At 32.6% G+C, this 18,659-nt stretch overlaps 1 protein-coding gene across 2 annotated transcripts in view; it reads left to right on the forward strand.

The window, feature by feature from the left end:
• KCNT2 (potassium sodium-activated channel subfamily T member 2) overlaps positions 1-18,659 on the forward strand; it is a 346,348-nt gene that overhangs the window by 319,271 nt on the left and 8,418 nt on the right. For both annotated transcript variants that reach the window (XM_048225452.2, XM_026489786.4), the window contains 2 exons: positions 909-1,209; positions 16,297-16,381. In XM_048225452.2, the coding sequence (XP_048081409.2) occupies positions 909-1,209; positions 16,297-16,381 (386 nt within the window). The remainder of the gene's footprint in view (positions 1-908; positions 1,210-16,296; positions 16,382-18,659) is intronic.

Genomic DNA, 18,659 nt, shown 5'->3' on the forward strand with positions numbered 1-18,659 from the left:
GTAAGACTTCCTGCTTTGATCTGTGTTGCATTTCATTTTACATCCTGGTATGAAAAGCAACATTTTGAAACAGGAAGCTCTTATTTATTAAGAGCCTACAACCAAAGGAAAGCTTCTTGCTTTAAAATCAGATTTAGTAGTAAAAAAGTAAATTAAAATAGACTTTCTGAGTTTGTTCATTGTTTTTCCTTCCTCTGGAGAATAGCCTGATTTAAGTTTTATTTGTGATTCTAGAATACATTTGTGAAATATTAATATTTACAACATTTTTCACAGAATACTGAGAACAGTTCCTGAAGTAGTTTTAATATTTTAATCAAAAAAAGGTTTTATGGTGAATAATTAATGTATGAATTAAATAAAAAGTGCTTTTTGTTTTCTTCTGGGTCAGATGAGTGAATTAAAAAAAATTCACATTTTACAAAGTTCATTCCAATGCCACCTTTAGAAAGAGAAATAATTTAAAAACCTTCTCAAATATTAATTCCAAAAGTAAAACAATTGTCATAATCTTTATTTAAATTTCATATAAATACCTAGATTTAGAAAAGTCCATTACATTGACTTTATTTGAAAATTTAAATTATTTTTTTGTTTGTGGTTCCATACAACGCTATGCTAGCTAGTCATGTGATGATGGATGAATGAAAAATTAAATCCTTTCATAAAAACTTATATTAGAGATGCAAAGCTATTTTATCTGCTTCATATATAATTTCAAAACAATGTATTTTCAAGTAATATTTGTAGTAACAACAAAGTGAATCAATGATTATGATTTTGTTCTTTCTGTGAAAACTCTTGTGAAATATATAATGATACCAAGTTATTAGCAAAAATTATTAGCCCATCTCCAGATGTCAATTGTTCCTAAAATATCTAATTATCGACATCCATTTCCTTTAAAGTCTCAGATATCCATCAGCGTAGAAGAGTGGGAAGACACCAAAGACTCCAAAGAACAAAGTCATCACCGAAGCAACCACCGCAACTCAACATCCAGTGACCAGTCAGATCATCCCTTACTGCGGAGAAAGAGCATGCAGTGGGCCCGAAGACTGAGCAGAAAAGGTCCAAAACACTCTGGTAAAACAGCTGAGAAAATAACCCAGCAGCGACTGAACCTCTACAGGAGGTCAGAAAGACAAGAGCTTGCTGAACTTGTGAAAAATAGAATGAAACACTTGGGTCTTTCTACAGTGGGATATGGTATGCTCTTTAAAAGTATTGTATGCTATGGACTTGTGATTCTTGCCATAGTCTTTGTAGTTGGTTCAAATTTAGTAAGTTAAGAATCACATTTTTGTTTCACAGGCCAGTTTGAAGGAATTACTGACACATATCTAATACAAAAAATTATAATGATGACAGTAAAAGTAAATGCTGAAAATGTTAAGTATTTGCTTAGTTCTTTAGGCACTCTGCTGAACTTATTATATGAATTATTTTAATTTCAATTTTCTCCAAAAGTCTTCCATTTTAGAGATAAGGAAACTTAGTCAATAACTTGCTAATTAGCTTTTTAACAGCGTGGCTGAGATTTATATCCCGTTCTGTCATGCTCTTACACACACACACACTCTCTCTCTCTCTCTTTCACACACACACACACACACACACACACACACACACACATCACGTCTTACTCTAGGAACTGGGGTAAAATGAATTTGAAGCATGGGCAAGTAACAAAATGTACCAGCCACAAATGAATCAAAATGTTTCCATAAAGTGTGTTTAGTTTCTTGTGGTCCAGAAACAAAAGTCTCCAAAAGCTTTAATTTGAAGCTCAAATAGTACTTGATTTCATACAGTGTAGATCTGCATCAATAATTATTAAGTTCCTGTGTTGATCTGTGATTGCCATATAGACCAAAAAGCACAGCTTAAATAAATAATGCAAAGATAATTTTAAAATATATTGTTTACTACCCTATGAATTTTATTTAAAAAATAAATTTAGTCAACTTAGAGTAAAGCCAGATGATAAACGAAGTGGTTTTTGTTTTATGTATATAACTTGGGTAATCCAGAAGCTAAGGTATTATAAATATCATGCAGATTAAGGATAAAATGGAATGCATTCTATATTTGTCCCATCTCATCTTTGTTATTAAAGTCTCAACTTGAAACAGTGTATATAGGGAGAAATTTAATTATTGAATTAGATAGAGTTTAAAAGAAGTTAACCGTTTAGAACTATGCTAGGTGCTTTATGTGTATTTTTTCATTACTCCTCATAATCCTGAGTGGATAGGTGTCCCACTTTACCCTAAGAATTTGAAGCTTAGAGCTTAAAGACCGTGCTCAAGGGCATACAGTTGAAATGTGTTGGAGTTAAGATTCCATATGTAATTGAAATAATTATTTATTACTTACTTAAATGTAGTACAGACTCATCTATTACCAATAATTTTAATATAATTACACAAGGTCTTACATTAAAGAGTAAATTCAAAGAAAAATTGATCTTCCTTTTAAAAACTCTATTAATAGCTCTTTGCTAATTTGATGACAGTATGATTGTATTTCTTATAGAACTATAGTCCTATATTTATGTGTACTTTTGTTAGTTATTATTCAGCTACTCTTTCTTTTTTTGGAAAGTTCTACTAAATGATTGTTCATCCAAGTTCCAGCTGTGTTTCATGAACATAATAATTCAAGGCTGGTCCTGTAAGCAGTGTGGCAGATAACAGTTTGACTCTAAGAGACACAAAAATGCATGAACTGGCTGCATGGGAGAATCATCAGGGAACATATTATGTTTTTGCTAATGAAACTTCTATCAGGTACCTTGCATTTAGTTATTCTCTGCATTGTGGGTTTTTTTTTTTATCAATTTGTTAATTTAATTCTCACACTAACTCTTACAGAAAGGAAGAATGGATATTGTCCACCTTCTTTTTTTCTCTCTCTTTTCCTCTTTCTTTCTTCCCCTCTCTCTCCCATTCTAATCATTTATTCATCCATAGGTCCATCAATCCATTCTAAGGCCATGTACTAACCACCTTTAATAACATAAAGATTATGAAAACAGGATTGGGATTTAACACATCATAAGCTTCTAGACTTCTCCATGTGCTCCTAACTCACAATAATTCATCCATACAACAGATACTATTGGGCCACACTGGGAATAGAATAATGACCTATTCACATAGGACCTCTGCATTTATGGGACTTATATTCTAGTATCAGCCAGTAAATGCATTGAATTATTTAAACTCCAAGCCTCTTTTTATCACTGTGAAATGGAAGTAATAATGTCTGTCTGAAAGTTTCTTGCGAGGGACAATGGGATAATGAATAATAATGTGCTGAGCCCAGAACTGGCATTCAGTTAATACCACAAATCTTCTATATATCAATTTAAGTACAACTGTATGTACATCGGTGCTTTATACATAAAAAGAGTAGGTTTTTTCTTTGCCCACCTCAACCAAACCAAACCAAACAAAAATTTTGCACCCTTGAGGGCAATATTGCATCCACTGAGGATGCATGCTTTAAAACAATTTATTTTGCATGTTTGCCTTCCTTCCTTGAGAGAAAGGGAATGTCTTACTTATCTTTTCATCTTTGTATCCCCAACATATTACACATTTCCTGACACATAGGAACCCAGTAACTGCACATTGAATGTGTGAACAAATGGAGTGCTTACAGGTGAGAAAACAGGGTCTCAAATATAAATGATTTTTAGCCTACTAGACACTCAAGTCAGTACTTTAACTTATGACTTTTGACTCTATGTCTCTTTACGCTTCCACTATACCACATGTTCTTTGTACATATCATCAATATTTTATAGTGATTTATAGTTGAAAAATGTTTTTACATACATTAAAAATGCATGATGATTGATTTAACCACAAGTCATAATCTGCTTTTTTCTGAGTGAGGTTTGGCATTCTCCAAAAGAATGAATAGATTACTTTTGACCTCTTGGATATGACACGTAAAGGAGAGGGAAAGGCAAGAATCAAAAGATGACTTTTGAGGGCTTTTGTTTGAACAATTAAGTGTATGGTGGTGACATTCACTGAGCTTAGAAAAAGAAGACAAGTATGTTGGGGTAAAGATAATAAATTTAACTCAGGTTATGTTGTAAAAGAAGCTGGATATCTGCTATCTGGTTCTCAAGAAAAAGAAATGAGATGTTATATAGACTTGAGACTCTATTTGTTGATAGAGCATATAGATTTTAATTAAAATCATAGGAGCAGATGAAATAGCCCCTGGTGAAGGACTATAAGAGAACTTTGGAAAACATTTCAAGAATGTTAAGGGAAGAAATATTTTTTAAAAACAAGAGACTGAAATGTCTACAACTGATTACCCCAAAGATATGCCATATTATGATAGTATGCCATCGATTGGTTACATGTTTTATCATGACATTGATTCTTTATACTTTCAGAAGGCCATGTGGGGCCTGGGGTGGTCAGAGGCACTCCTCAGGCTGGTTACTTCCAGCCATAAGCAGTTTTGTCTATTACTCCAATGTGAGTACAAATATCATTTCTTATGTGTTCTATGATGTGAAAAAAAGGTGGAAAGTATTGGACTGAGACATAGGGGGCAATGATTAATAATGCCAAAAGTGTTGTTGAGTATAGTGATAGATTATTGATGGACCTTAGTGAAAGTAGTATCAGTTAAATGGTATGTGTGCAAGCCAAATTTGAGGAGTTTGAGGAATGATGTGAGGTAAGGATTTGAATATAGTGGATTTAAATATATTAGAAACCCCAAGGTATTGGAAATTTAATGCTCCACCATTTATTGTTTCTGTTGCCAAAATCACGTCACGCAGCACTGGAGGAGATAATGCTAAGTGAAATAAGTCAAGCAGAGAAAGACAACTATCATATGATTTCTCTCATCTATGGAACATAAGAACTAGGATGATCGGTAGGGGAAGAAAGGGATAAAGAAAGGGGGGGTAATCAGACGGGGGAATGAAACATGAGAGACTATGGACTATGAGAAACAAACTGAGGACTTCAGAGGGGAGGGGGGTGGGGGAATGGGATAGACCGGTGATGGGTAGTAAGGAGGGCACGTATTGCATGGTGCACTGGGTGTTATACACAACTAATGAATCATCGAGCCTTACATCGGAAACCGGGGATGTACTGTATGGTGACTAACATAATATAATAAAAAATCATTTAAAAAAAAAAAAAAAACAAAATCACGTCACGGTACAAGATAGATGTGGGAACTCCAAGTATTTTGTCCACATTCCATCAAGCAGGAAGGAGGGAGATACCAGAGAAGGAAAGGTCTCTTCAATAAACATACTATCAAGTAATTGCACTCACCATTTCTGCTATGTCCCATTGGCAAGGAATATGTCTTATTTTTGGTAGCCCAAATCTAATTTTAAAGAAGACAAGAAGAATGACTCTATTGAGAGGCAACCATTTGTCTGTCATGGCAGATATTTTTTTAAGAAGTTTTTTTGAAGGAGAGGTGAGAATATGGAGCTAACTGGATGGGATAGTGGAGAAGGAAGAGAAACTGTTTGTTTTGAAGATCAGAGAGATATGAGCATGTTTATTAAGACTGAGCCATTAATTTCAAAGAAGTTGAAAATATTGGGAAAAGATCATAGTTGGAACCTTTTGCTTAGATAATTGGATATGAGGAAAAATGCATGTTTTAAATGCAGTAAACTTGTAGGTATTTTGACAGGAAGGTAAGTAACATTTCATGTGATATTACATAATATATGTGATATGGCCAATATTATTTTCTAAATCTAAAAATTCAATTCTGGAACACATCTGGCTCCAAGGGTTTGGGAGAATGAATTTGAGGTAAAATAGCTAAAGTGAAAATATACAAATTCTGCTTGCTTTCCATTGAATTTTGGGGGGAAATTTCTTCAAGATCATTTTTTAAACTTCCCCTCAAAGTTCATGGCCTTGTATACAAACTGGCCATGTGTTTTTGGGGCAAGTCACTATCGCCCTGAAATTCATGTTCCTTAACCATCCAACAAGGATAATAAAGCCTTCCTCTAGGGCTGTAGTGTAAAATAATAAAAAGTATGTAAAAAAGATTTGTCAATCTATAATCTAAACTGCAAATATGAATATTTATACTTTTCTTTATGTTCATAACTGGCATTATTCCTCAACGGTCTATTTAGAATAGCTCTCACATTCACAAAAAAATTATTCTTTCTGACTATTGACAGATTCTTAATGATTAGCTCACAGAATGGCACACAGTAGTAAGTATAAATTGGCAAGTAAGTCTTCCTAGTGTGACTGATCCTAGAGGTGCTAGCCAATTTTGACATGGATTGTTGTAAGTTTCATACTGTTACTAAAAGATGAAATGCCAAGGTAGAAAAAGCCACATCCTTTTAAGTGACAAAGAGATAACTACTGGTTAGACCCTGGCTTTCATTACATCTATCAGATCTTAGTTTTTTTCTAAAGTAAATTTATAATTGCCTGAAATAATGGACAAATTAAACAAGTACTGTTTTATTTTTTAAGATAATATGGAGACTTAATTCTTTCATTCTCTTTTTTATGGGAAAGAAATAGGCAAAATTAACAAAAAGGATTGTTATTCCAACCCAAAGTTATGATAGATAAGGTAGTGGTAGTAGCAGTAGTAGCAATAGTAATAGTAGTAGTAGTAGTAATAGTAATAGTAGCAATCATCAACTTCTCATACTCTTTTATAAATCAATTATCATTTTTCTATATGTTTTTAAAAAAATTTCCCCAAATCTTAGTCAATAAATCAGGTACCTTTTCTAGTACAAAATTATTTATAAATTTTCCTAAAACAAATTACCAAAGAGGGAAAAGGTACCATAGCTAGATATTCTAGAATGTTTTGCAAAATGTAGTACTTAGGAAGAATAATATAAGTATCTGAGGTCACTATAACAACTTCATCAACAATTTAGTATTTCAAAAGAAATTGATATTTAATTTTTATTGTTTTTGAAATGTACTGTTTACCTTTTTCCAATATAAATGAGTATAATAATATTGATATGCAAAATCAATATACTCCCAATAAAGATTCCCAGAATAAGGATGATTTTATGTTACTCTGTATTTCCAGAACTGATGATTCTCATGAGGAGGCAGTCAGAAACAGGAAGATACATAGATGGGCTTGTTTTATGTTAATCTCATTCTGTGTATAGAATATTAATAGAAAAAACCAAACTCAATGGTTTGTTTGTATCTATCTCAATAGATAAACTAATGAAGCTTTCAAAGGGGGTAATTGTTAAGCTGATAATGATTTCTGATAAATGGAAATATTTGGGCAATGAATTTTTCATATATCCCTAAATTAAAACTGTATAGTTCTGTTTCATAGAGTTTTAACATGCCCTTCCCAGAACATTAATTTTTCAATGATATCAATATTTTTACATAATTTAACACTGCAGTCAATTGCACTTAAATATACATATCTTTTATCATTATGACTGGACGTTCAAATGTGTTTTAGCATGTGTGTAAGAAAAATGTGGCCAATTTGAATAAAATGAAATATTTTTTACCATTGAGAAAAATAGTTTATTGGTTGAATGAACTTTTTACTCAATAGTTTTTGAGAGAGCAGAGAATGACTTCCTAAAAGCATTAAAATAACAAAAAGAAACTTCCAGTTATGATGACCATTTATGTTCTAAATTTAAATAACTAGAAAAAATAAAGATCAGTAGTGTGCAGACTCTGGACAAAAGCAAGCATATAACTTTGTTACTTGAGGAAAGGGAATCAAACAAATTAAGCCTTATGCAGACTAGAAGTCAAGGAGATGGACCCAAAATAAAATATGTATATACATATATATGAGCTTTTCCAGTAGAAAAATCAATCAACAGAAACAGATCCAGAAAAATGTGAATATTAAAGTAGTTATTACAGTATTGTTTATATGTTCAAGATGTAGAGGAAAACAGAACATGATAAGAAAAGCTGAAGATATAAAAGAGACCATACGGAACTTCTGAGAGGTCAGAATTTATGATAAAGTATTCAAAATGAAATGTGTGCTGGTTGACATTAACATCAGGATAACTACTGCAGAAGGAAATATCAATGACCATAAAGCCATAGCAATAGGCTATCCAAAATGCAGAATAGAGGGAGGTAAAAGAAATCCTTGAAAAAATAATGTTTCTTACTGGTTTGACAGTATGAAGTAGTCATGTAATTGGTGTCCCAGAAGGAAAGAAGAGAATGGGTATTTGAAGAAATAATTATCAAATTTTTTCCAAATTTGATGGGAACTCTGTTCAAGATCTTAGAAGCTCAATGAAACTCAAGCAGTATAACAAATGAAATAATGCCAAGACACAGTATACAAAATTGCTGAAAGACTTCAAAAGGAGCCAGAGGAAAAAGACACTTTATGAATGAAAAACAAATGCACTTGACTCTTGAACAACACAGATTTGAACTGTGCAGGTCCACTTATACATGGATTGTTTTCAATAAATATACATACAATACATTAAATGTATTTTCTCTCCCTTATAATTTTCTTTAAAACATTTTTTCTCTGGCTTACTTTATTGTAAGAGCACAGTGTATAATACATATAACATACAAATATATGTTAAGTGACTATTTATTGGTAAGGCTTTTAGTCAATAGTAGGCTATCAGTAGTTAAGTCTGGGGGAGTCACATATTACAAGCAGATTTCCTACTGCACTGGAGGCTGGCAACCCTAATTTTTGCTGCATTGTTTAAGGGTCAGCTGTACAAGGATGACAGCAGACTTCTTGACAGAAGTTTTGCAAACTAAAACACCATAAAGGAACATCTTTGGAGTACTGAAAAAAATAGTTTACCTAAAACTTTATATACAGTAAAAATATATTTCTAAAATAAAAACAAATAAAGGCTGTTTTGGACAAACAAGAGCTGAGAGAATTTGTCAACAACAGATCTGCACTATGAAAAAAATGTTAAAGGAAGTTCTTAAGACAGAAGGAAATTGATGCCAGGTAGAAATTTAGATCTAAAAAGAAATAGTAGGTAGGGGCATCTGGCTGGCTCAGTGAGAAGAGCATGTGACTCTTGATCTTGGGGTCATGGGTTCTGGCCCCATGTTGGGTGTAGAGATTACAAAAAAAAAAAAAGATAAAAAGATTTGTAGAATATATAGAAGCAAAACTGCATGAAAATAATAACTCCAATAATAGGAAGGTAGAAATGGAAATATAATATAGTAAGCTTGTCATGTTATTCATGGAAATAACATGAAGTGGCATGTTATTTAAGCATAGCCACTGAAAAGTTAAGGCTGTATATTGTAAACCCTAGAGCAAGGGCAACAAAGAATAGCATATTCATTTTTGTTTAAAAAAAAAAAAAGCAGCCATCCTTGCTTGTTTATGTATTTTCCATGGCTACTTTCACTTTATAATATAAACAATCTAATAAATACAACAGAGATCATATGGCCCAAAAGCCTGAAGTATTTACTACCTAGCCCTTTACAGAAAAACATTTGCCAAATGATGACCAAAAGAAACTACAAATAACTAAATCAAAGAGATATAACTATTAACCAACAATGCAAATACATTGGAATGATTATAAGAAGACATTTTTAAAATTTCAGTGACTCCAAGCAAGGTGGAGAGGGGAGAAGAGAGGAACAAAAAACCAAATGGAATTAAAAAAAAAAAAAACACAACTAGCAAGAAGGTAGATTTAAACCCAACTATATTGATGTTTATATTAAATATAAATGGAGTAAACATTTCAATTAAAAGACAGAAGTCATCATATTGGATTAAAAGATGCAAGACTCAACACTTATTGTCTATAAACCCACCAAAAATTTAAAGAAATAGGTTAAGAGTAAAAGCGTAAAAATATATATTTCATGCAATCATAAATCCAAAGAAAACAGGGGCTATATAAATATTAAAGTAGATTCATGCTGTAACATGGATGCTTAATAAACATTATGCGAAGAGAAAAAATCCACACAGAAACACACTGCATACTTCTAGAAAAGTCATTGTTCCTAGAAATCAGTAATCACTAAGGGTTGGGAGTGAGAGGACCAATTGGCAATAAAAGGGCAGAAGGGAACTTTTTGTCATTATGGAAATGTTCTCTAGCATAATTCTGGTATATAATTTGCATTACTGTATGCATTTATCTAGAATCTGTGCACTTAAAATTAGTGAATTTCTTTTTTTTTACCAGCAAGCCTATGAAATAAACAGAACAGTGATGATTATCCTAAGATAATTTAAATGATATGCTTAAAATCATATAGGAAGTTTGCAGTTAATTTATAGGTAAACCTATAATTACAGGTGCCTTACCCTTATTGTGAAGGTTGTATCTGTGTATTATACTACCTCTCAAGAAAATTGTTTAAAAGGTCTATGAAGACAAGGACTTTGCCTAGCTTTTCATTGCTGTGTCCCCAGATTTAGAATTGTCTGTGACTCTAATCATGTCCAGTTAACATTATTAACTGACTAAACTGAAGAACAAAATAATACATGTGTGACAAATTATGATTATCAATTATCATAAAAATGCCTCCTGTAAGTCATGTGGAAATACTACAGGAGAGCTATAAAATTGGAAAACATGTTATTTTTAAATTGTGCAGGTAATATGTTCAATATATTTTTCCTCAATCTTAGATATTATTTCAGGTGACGTATCTTTAAATTTAAAGCAGTGTGTTCAGTTGTTAAAATGAAAAAATAAAATAAATAAATATGATCTTTCCAAAATCTTTTAGACTTTCCGTAGTATATTTATTCTACTTCTTCAGATTATCAACTAGAGTCATAGTTTTAAATTTAGAAGCACTTCACCTGAAAACATACAGAACACATTTGAAAAATGTAATTAATGTTCTATTTAAAAATAAGTGTGCCTATATCCCTTACTTGACAATCTATATCATTTTGGCCCACATCACTTAATAGAGAATATCTGTCATCATAATATTTTGAAAGAAAATAGCATTTATTGAGCAACTCCATTCAATGGGATACACAATAACTCTGAAAGTCAGTACTTGGTGGGGCAGGGAGGGGTGCACACAGTGGAGAAAGCATTTTAACAAAACAAAACTGGACTTTACACCATTGAAAAAATATGTTCTTAGACATTATTAACTTTTACTTCTATTATTTTTGTTTTTGAATACTCTGTCAAAAAAAACTTCAAGGGGGTTTGGTCTTTTAATATTTATAAAAGGTAGTAGATTTTTCAAGGTTAGGAAATATTGAATACTGTATTTTAAAAGGAAAACTGGGCCTAAAAGAACTAGTTTTGTGTATGAAGCTAATAAATATGGAGTAGCTCTGGCAGAGTTGAAACTGAACAATTTCTGAAGCTTGGCTTTATATCATGCTACTTGTTTCAATAATTTGAAACAATTCTGAATTTTTCTAATTCTAACCTTAATTCCATAATGGTTTATATGAAGGGAGATTGAGAGTCCTGATTTTTATCTTGTGTATCATAGAATAGTTCTAAATTATTGGAAGGTAATGAAAATTATTTTAAATAGGGGTCATTACATAAAATAATTCTTTTATCCTTATCTGTAACCACCTTTTCCCCCCTAAAATAGACTGGTAAGTTCAGTAAAATTGACAAAATAGTTGTATTCATAAGCATGGCTTGGTACTAAACTGAAATACATGAGCAAATTAGGTGAGCACTATAAAACTAGCTAGTTTTATAGCTGGATAACACATAAAGTGTTTAGAAGTTCAGAAGAGGGAAAAATGAAATCATCTCTGGGTTATGCTATTACTGTTTATTTAGATTATTGGACTGTGTAGAAGAAGTAAGCAGTTATGCGACTGGGAGTATTTTCCTCAGTAAGGTATTTCTTATAGTGACTGAAGAAAAATATACTGTCAGTCTAGTACAGCATCAATTTCTTCATCTTTATTTGCTTTTTCATCAGCAGCCATATATGCTGTTGTATTTCCCTTCTAAAACAACCTCAGTCTCTCCTTTCCTCCCTCCCTTGTTCCTCCCTTCCTCCCTCCCTGTCTCGCTCCACCTCCACTCTCTCAGGTTCTCTAGTTATCTCCTTCCCAATTTCCTCCATTTTCATTGCTCCCAAGCCACCATCATCTTTCACCTGGGTTTCTGTACTGTTCATCTATTCTTCCTGAACCCAGATTTGAGCCCCTAACATCCATTTCCCACAGAGCAGCCAAGGAATGTAATATATTCAATAGGAAATTAGATCATACCACTCAGTCTCCCACCCTGTAACCCTCCCATGGCTTCCCGTTGCTTTTAGAAGAAAATTTGAGTTTCTGATCAAGGTCTATAAAGCCTTAAAGATCTGGTCCTGGCTTAACTTTTCAACATCGTCCATCTTTCCATTGTTCAACTTTAGTCCATCCACAAGGGCCTGCTTTCTGCAATTTTAACTCAACCATCTCAGCTTTCCCATTGCTCTTCTCTTCGAACGCTTTTCTTTCCTGTCTTTGCATGCTAACACCTTCATATTGTAGTACCTATACGATTATTATTTACAAGTTATGGATTGATTTTGCCTGCTACAATAATAATAGGAAACATTATATAGCTTATATAACCTTATATAAATGAGACACTGATTCTAAGAACCATATATTTATATTGCTACTTTTAAATTGTATTTATTATTCATTTATAATTTAATTTGAACAATAACCTATGAGATAGCACTATTGTTCCCCCCCATTTTAAAGCACAAGAAATTAAAACTGAGCACAAGAGGTTAAAAGAAATTAAGTAATTTGCCTAAGGCCTCAGCATGAGTAACTGAGAAAGCTGGATTTCAATGCGGGCACTCTGGTTTCAGAATCTTTTCCTAACTGAGCCTCTTATTGATACCTTTGTATTATTTAAATATCTCTTTAATTACATAACACATAATGGACATGTTTTTAGAAATATTTGGGGAAACCTACACCAGTATATGTAAAATTTAAATTTCTTTCTGACCAAATTTATTCTCCTTATTTAAAAGTACTTTTAAAATTCAACAGGAAATATTTTGTAAGAACAGTAGGAGTATAAATCCATACATGAAACATTCTAAGCAGAATATTTGCCCTGTGGAGATCCCGATTGAATAATTGTATATGTTAATTAATATAGCAAAATAAATTTCTTGGTAAAAACTACTAGAAATTTTTTAATTTGACTCTATACAATTTTCTTTAAAGTTTTTAATATTCTGGTACATTTATTTTAATATTTCATAAGAATAGCTTCATCTAAGATAATTATATCAATGATGAAATAATTTCAGTAGAACAATATAAATATATAATGATTTTTATTTTGCCAAGGTCAGAGATTACTTGTCCAGAACACATCGAATATGCTCACAACAGATTTTCTTAGCACATATTTTCCTGATAGGAAACAGAATATTGATTCTGGTTAATGAACCTAATTTTTCCAAGCAATTTTATTTTATTCACTAAATATGTTGTAGTTTTGGTAAAGAGCCTTATTTAATCCATTGTGACTTTGCCACCACCAATGATGATGATTGATGATGATGATGATGATGATTACGGTAGGAAACCTACCACAGTTTCCCTTCCAGAATTCAGAAATAACAAAAAAATAAATATTAGGGACTGGCTGATAGAGACAATAATACCAGACTTGCTGCTGATAAAACTAGATTGTTGAATGTGATTTTGATATGTGACCACATTAGGCTTTTAAAAACGTGCTTCATAATTCTTAACCACAGAGTCACAAAGAGGAAAATGAACCACAGGACTTCCCTACAAAGCAGCATGACAGAGAAAAAGTAGACTAGAATTAACTCTACAGCAGGGCAGACATGAAAGAGAGAGAGAATGACTTTGAACTCAGCAATTCCTTTTAATTTCTTTTAACCTAACACTGAGAAGTCAGCGAGGGGCAGGGGTGGGGTTGGGAAAAGATACCAGGAGTGATGAGCTCTGATTGTGTTACCCAGGTCTTGATATAAATTATATGGGATCATTGAATTGAGCACATTAGCAAAACATTTCCTTCAATTTCTGGAATGCGTGGAAACATGAAAATCTTCAGAATGATAAATAAAACAGACTACTTGAGCAGAAAAAAAATCAACACAATAGTTATAACTACTGCTGTAAAGTTCTCAGTTATCTCTCCAGTTTTTATACTTGTAACAGGCAAACCGAGTCACTGATGTATCTTGACTTCATGCCAGAAGCAAATGAGTACAACATTATGTTAATAATCAAGGAGAGAGGTTGGGTATTGATATTGACTGAGAAGTTACTTGTTCAATTGTTTTTTCTTTAATGCCATTGTTTAATAATGTTTGCTGTTTATACGAGAAATTTCAATAATGCCACTGTTTATATAAGAAATTGAGTTACACATAGCCAAATGAGATGGAGATTTTCTAGTAGACCTGTTACATTTTAGAGTACCCTGCTTAGGTCTCTAGAATGTACTATCGATCTGTTCCTTTGTACAACACTTGTGGAAATTCACATAAGGGAATAAATCAAAATTGCTTTTTATATAGAAAAAGGATCTTGATCATCTCCTGCCATTACAGTATGTTTTGAGTTGGAATTTTACCTTATTTGAAGTAAGCTCATCATTTTACAGTCATTGGAATTCTGAGCTCCAGCTGATTGAGTTAGCCATCTACCCTAGGTATAATGGACAGGTTTAAAATATAGGATACAAGTAAGAATACAGGATTCTCAGTTAAATTTGAATTTCAGATTAACAACATATAAATGTCTCAGTATAAGTATGCCATAAACAGTATTTGGGACATATTTATACCAGAAAAATTGTTAGTTTTTATCTGAAATTCAGATTTCACCAGGCATTCTCTATTTGGCCTGACAAGCCTATCTTCTGCCAGGATACAATTCCTTGTGTCCACCCTAGAGATATGCAACCAAATATGTTCCTTCTTTTAAATATAAATTTGATGATCTTATGATTATAATAGTTTTACTTGCAAAACTTATGGTAAGTTTGATTACACTGCAGTTTATCTTCCTTGTAAGATAAGGATTTTCATTTATAGACTTTAAAAATAGGACACATCTGCATAGCAACTTAAACTATCATAACTGAAATGTTAAATTTTACACATTCAAGTGATAAGTTTCTAGTTAGATGAACACAGTGGTAGACATTATTTAATAAAAATGATACATATTTTCCAGTACAGGAAATTATCAGAGTCAACTGTGTTGGCCTAAAAAAGACTTTTCCTTTAACTTTATACATTTGAGTATTGATGTTAACTCCATTGGTATGAAATATATTCTTGGATTTTGGATCAAACTGCAAAATTTAGTACCCTGTTTTAAGAACCAAGCTTATCTGCTACTGAAGTGGCTAGAAGGATACTACAAATGGCTCAAGAGCAGGATTTTGAACAGTACCCTCACAGCCTAAACATGTCACCCTTGGGAGGATTAATGTTTATTGAAATATGTGGCCACATGGCTTTACATTTACATCTTATCATAGCCTTGGCAGCTAAAAAATTTAGATCTCAAAGCTGTTTTATTTTTCAGTGTCCTATATAATACCAAGTTAGCTCTCCAAACTTGATTAACAATGTCTTTGGAGTGAATTGAAAAAATTAAAAAGAAAAAGCCTTTTATCTTAAAAACACATATTATTTTAGAGGAACAACAAATTATTTAGTAGTACACCTCCCCTGAAACTTAGTTAATTCTGTTCTACAGGATTCTTTGTATTTTGCAAAAACATTATGGCTTATATCAGGTGTATCCTATAACAATGTGAAACATATTTAGAGCCTTCAATCTTTTTAGATACATTTCTGTTGTGTTTTTTAAACAATGTCATCAGATGATTTTTCACAGAATTTCCCATATGAATATACATATCTGGGATGACCATCTATAGCCACAATTATTTTTTATAATTAAGAAGGCATAATAAATAAACATCTTGTCTAGATATTTCTTTAATAGAAATACTTTTTCAGTGTAATAGCTTCAAGCATAGAATATAACTGTAGTTGTTCTGAACAGAATTAGATACTTTATTTTTATCATCTGTTGGAACAAAAAATGAGTACCTGTCACATATTTCCAATGACAGTAATTTGAAAATAGTCGAAGTTATGTACACAATCATGCTGTGGGCAAAACTATAGCAAGTTCTCAGTGACAGCTATATGGTTTGAAGACTAGATGCGCTACAGTAATTCCTGTAATTTTCTGTAAGTAGTATAACAAACTTGGCATTTATTTATCTTCTAGATGAAATGAATGATCATCAAAGTACCCTCTCCTACATCCTGATTAACCCGTCTCCAGATACCAGACTAGAGCTGAACGACGTTGTGTAAGTTGATCTCCTATCTCACATAAGGCATTTATTTTTAGAAAGCCCATAATTTAATTAATCTTATATTTTTGTTTCCACCATTACAGACCCTTATTTCTTGTGTCATAAATGCTTAGAAACTCCAGGTCTAATTTTTATGCTCAATAAACAAATGCATTTAATGGATTTCTTTGTGTAATACTATAAAAAAAGTATTGCAGAATTGTAGAGGTATAAAAGAAGGAAATAGCAGCAGGAATTCTGTATTCTGTGAGCCCATATACATCTGGAGAAATAAGAGAGAATATGCAGAGAGAAATAATAAGAGAGAGAAACAATAAGAGAACAGCTCGGAGGAAAACCTGGAATAGTCCACATTATCTAGTTCTAAAAACCTTAGAGTTCCCTAAAGCTCTAAGTAAAATAAGTCAAAACACTTACTAGGAAAATGTCTATGGTAGTAACTTGATTAATCAAAAACTCTGTGCCATGCATGAACAAGAGATAAAACATTTTTCCTGATTTCAAAGTCTTTTACACTCTGATTAACAAACTACAATTTAAACATTAAAAATTTAATAGAAATATATAATATGACTTTGTTACTAATGAATTAAGCATCAACTAAGTAAAACAGTGCTTTTCCAATTTCAAAGAGGAGGACATTATTGTGAGTTATAAGATATGAGGATTTGAATTAGACTTTGAAAGGTAGATGAGATTTATGTAGGTAGAGGGCACAGGACATTCCAGAGCAGGGAAATGGCTAGAGAAAATGCACTATGTGGGGATTGCATAAGGCGCTTCATTTGACAACACTACAGAGTCCAGTTTGACCAGAGTAAAAAGGTTTATATTGCTAGCATCTTTGTTGTTCACTAAACATAATATTAGAAACGTATATTAAACCTGACTCTGGAATGACTTTAGGTAACGAAATAGAGTTTAAACTCAGTTTAAACCTTATAGGCAATGGGAAGTACTTAGATATATGAACAAGAAAGTAGCAAGATTTTAGAAAAAGCATTTTGACAGTTAACGGTGTAAGCCTAGGGGAGAAATATCTAATATAGATTTGCCCTTGAGGTCCATGGTCCTAAGGCTGAGCAAGATCAAGAGCTGCTGAGCTAAGGTGGCTAATCCCAGATTGCATTACTGACATAATACAAATCTGAAAGATCCAAAGTCTTGGTGGGTGTGAGGTCAACAGGATGTGTTTGTAACTATAATCAGGAAAATCAGTAATAAAGTCAGAGATTAGGAGGACTGAGAATATTCTGTGATGCAGAGCATAAGATGGATCCATGCAAGTGGTTTAGAACTAAAGCTATGTAATATGCCAAGAATTAGAAGGCTACCTTTATATATTTTGTGGGAGATTTTCACTGGGATGAAAAGGATATATATTTTTTAAAAGAGCATTGCAAGAAGCAGTAGAATTGATTGGCAGGATGGATTAAGGTTGAAATAGGCACAAAAATAGGGAAACCAGTTAAACTGCTATTAGGCAAGTGGGAGGAAGATAAGAATCTCTCACAGCATTACGATAATGGATTGTAAAGGAAGGTTTCTATGTAGATACACTTATGAAGGCAAAGAGCAAGACTTATCATTGGTGTGGGAATTGGAAAAGAAGGAGTCTAACATGTCTTTAAGATTTCAATACTATAGAGAACCCAGAAATGGACCCACAACTATATGGTCAACTAATCTTTGACAAAACAGGAAAGAATATCTGATGGAAAAAAAAGGGAGTCTCTTCAACAAATTGTTTTTGGGAAAACTGGACAGCAACATGCAGAAGAATGAAACTGGACCACTTTCTTACACCATACACAAAAATAAATTCAAAATGGATGAAAGACCTAAATGTGAGACAGGAAACCATCAAAATCCTAGAGGAGAACACAGGCCTCGGCCCATAGCAACTTTGACCTCGGCCCATAGCAACTTCTTATTAGACGTGTCACCAGAGGCAAGAGAAACAAAAGCAAAAATTAACTATTGGGACTTCATCAAGATAAAAAGCTTCTGCAAAGCGAAGGAAACAATCAACAAAACTAAAAGTGGCAATGGGAGAAGATATTTGCAAATGGCATATCTGATAAAGGGCTCCAAAATCTATAAAGAACTTACCAAACTCAACACACAAAAAATAAATAATCCAGTTAACAAATGTGCAGAGAAAACATGAATAAATGCTTTTCCAAAAAAGACATCCAGATAGCTAACAGATACAAGAAAAGATGCTCAAAATCACTCGTCATCAGAGAAATATAAATCAAACCATGATGGG

Source organism: Ursus arctos, unplaced genomic scaffold (assembly GCF_023065955.2).
Source record: "Ursus arctos isolate Adak ecotype North America unplaced genomic scaffold, UrsArc2.0 scaffold_2, whole genome shotgun sequence".
In the NCBI taxonomy this organism is placed as follows: Eukaryota; Metazoa; Chordata; class Mammalia; order Carnivora; family Ursidae; genus Ursus; species Ursus arctos.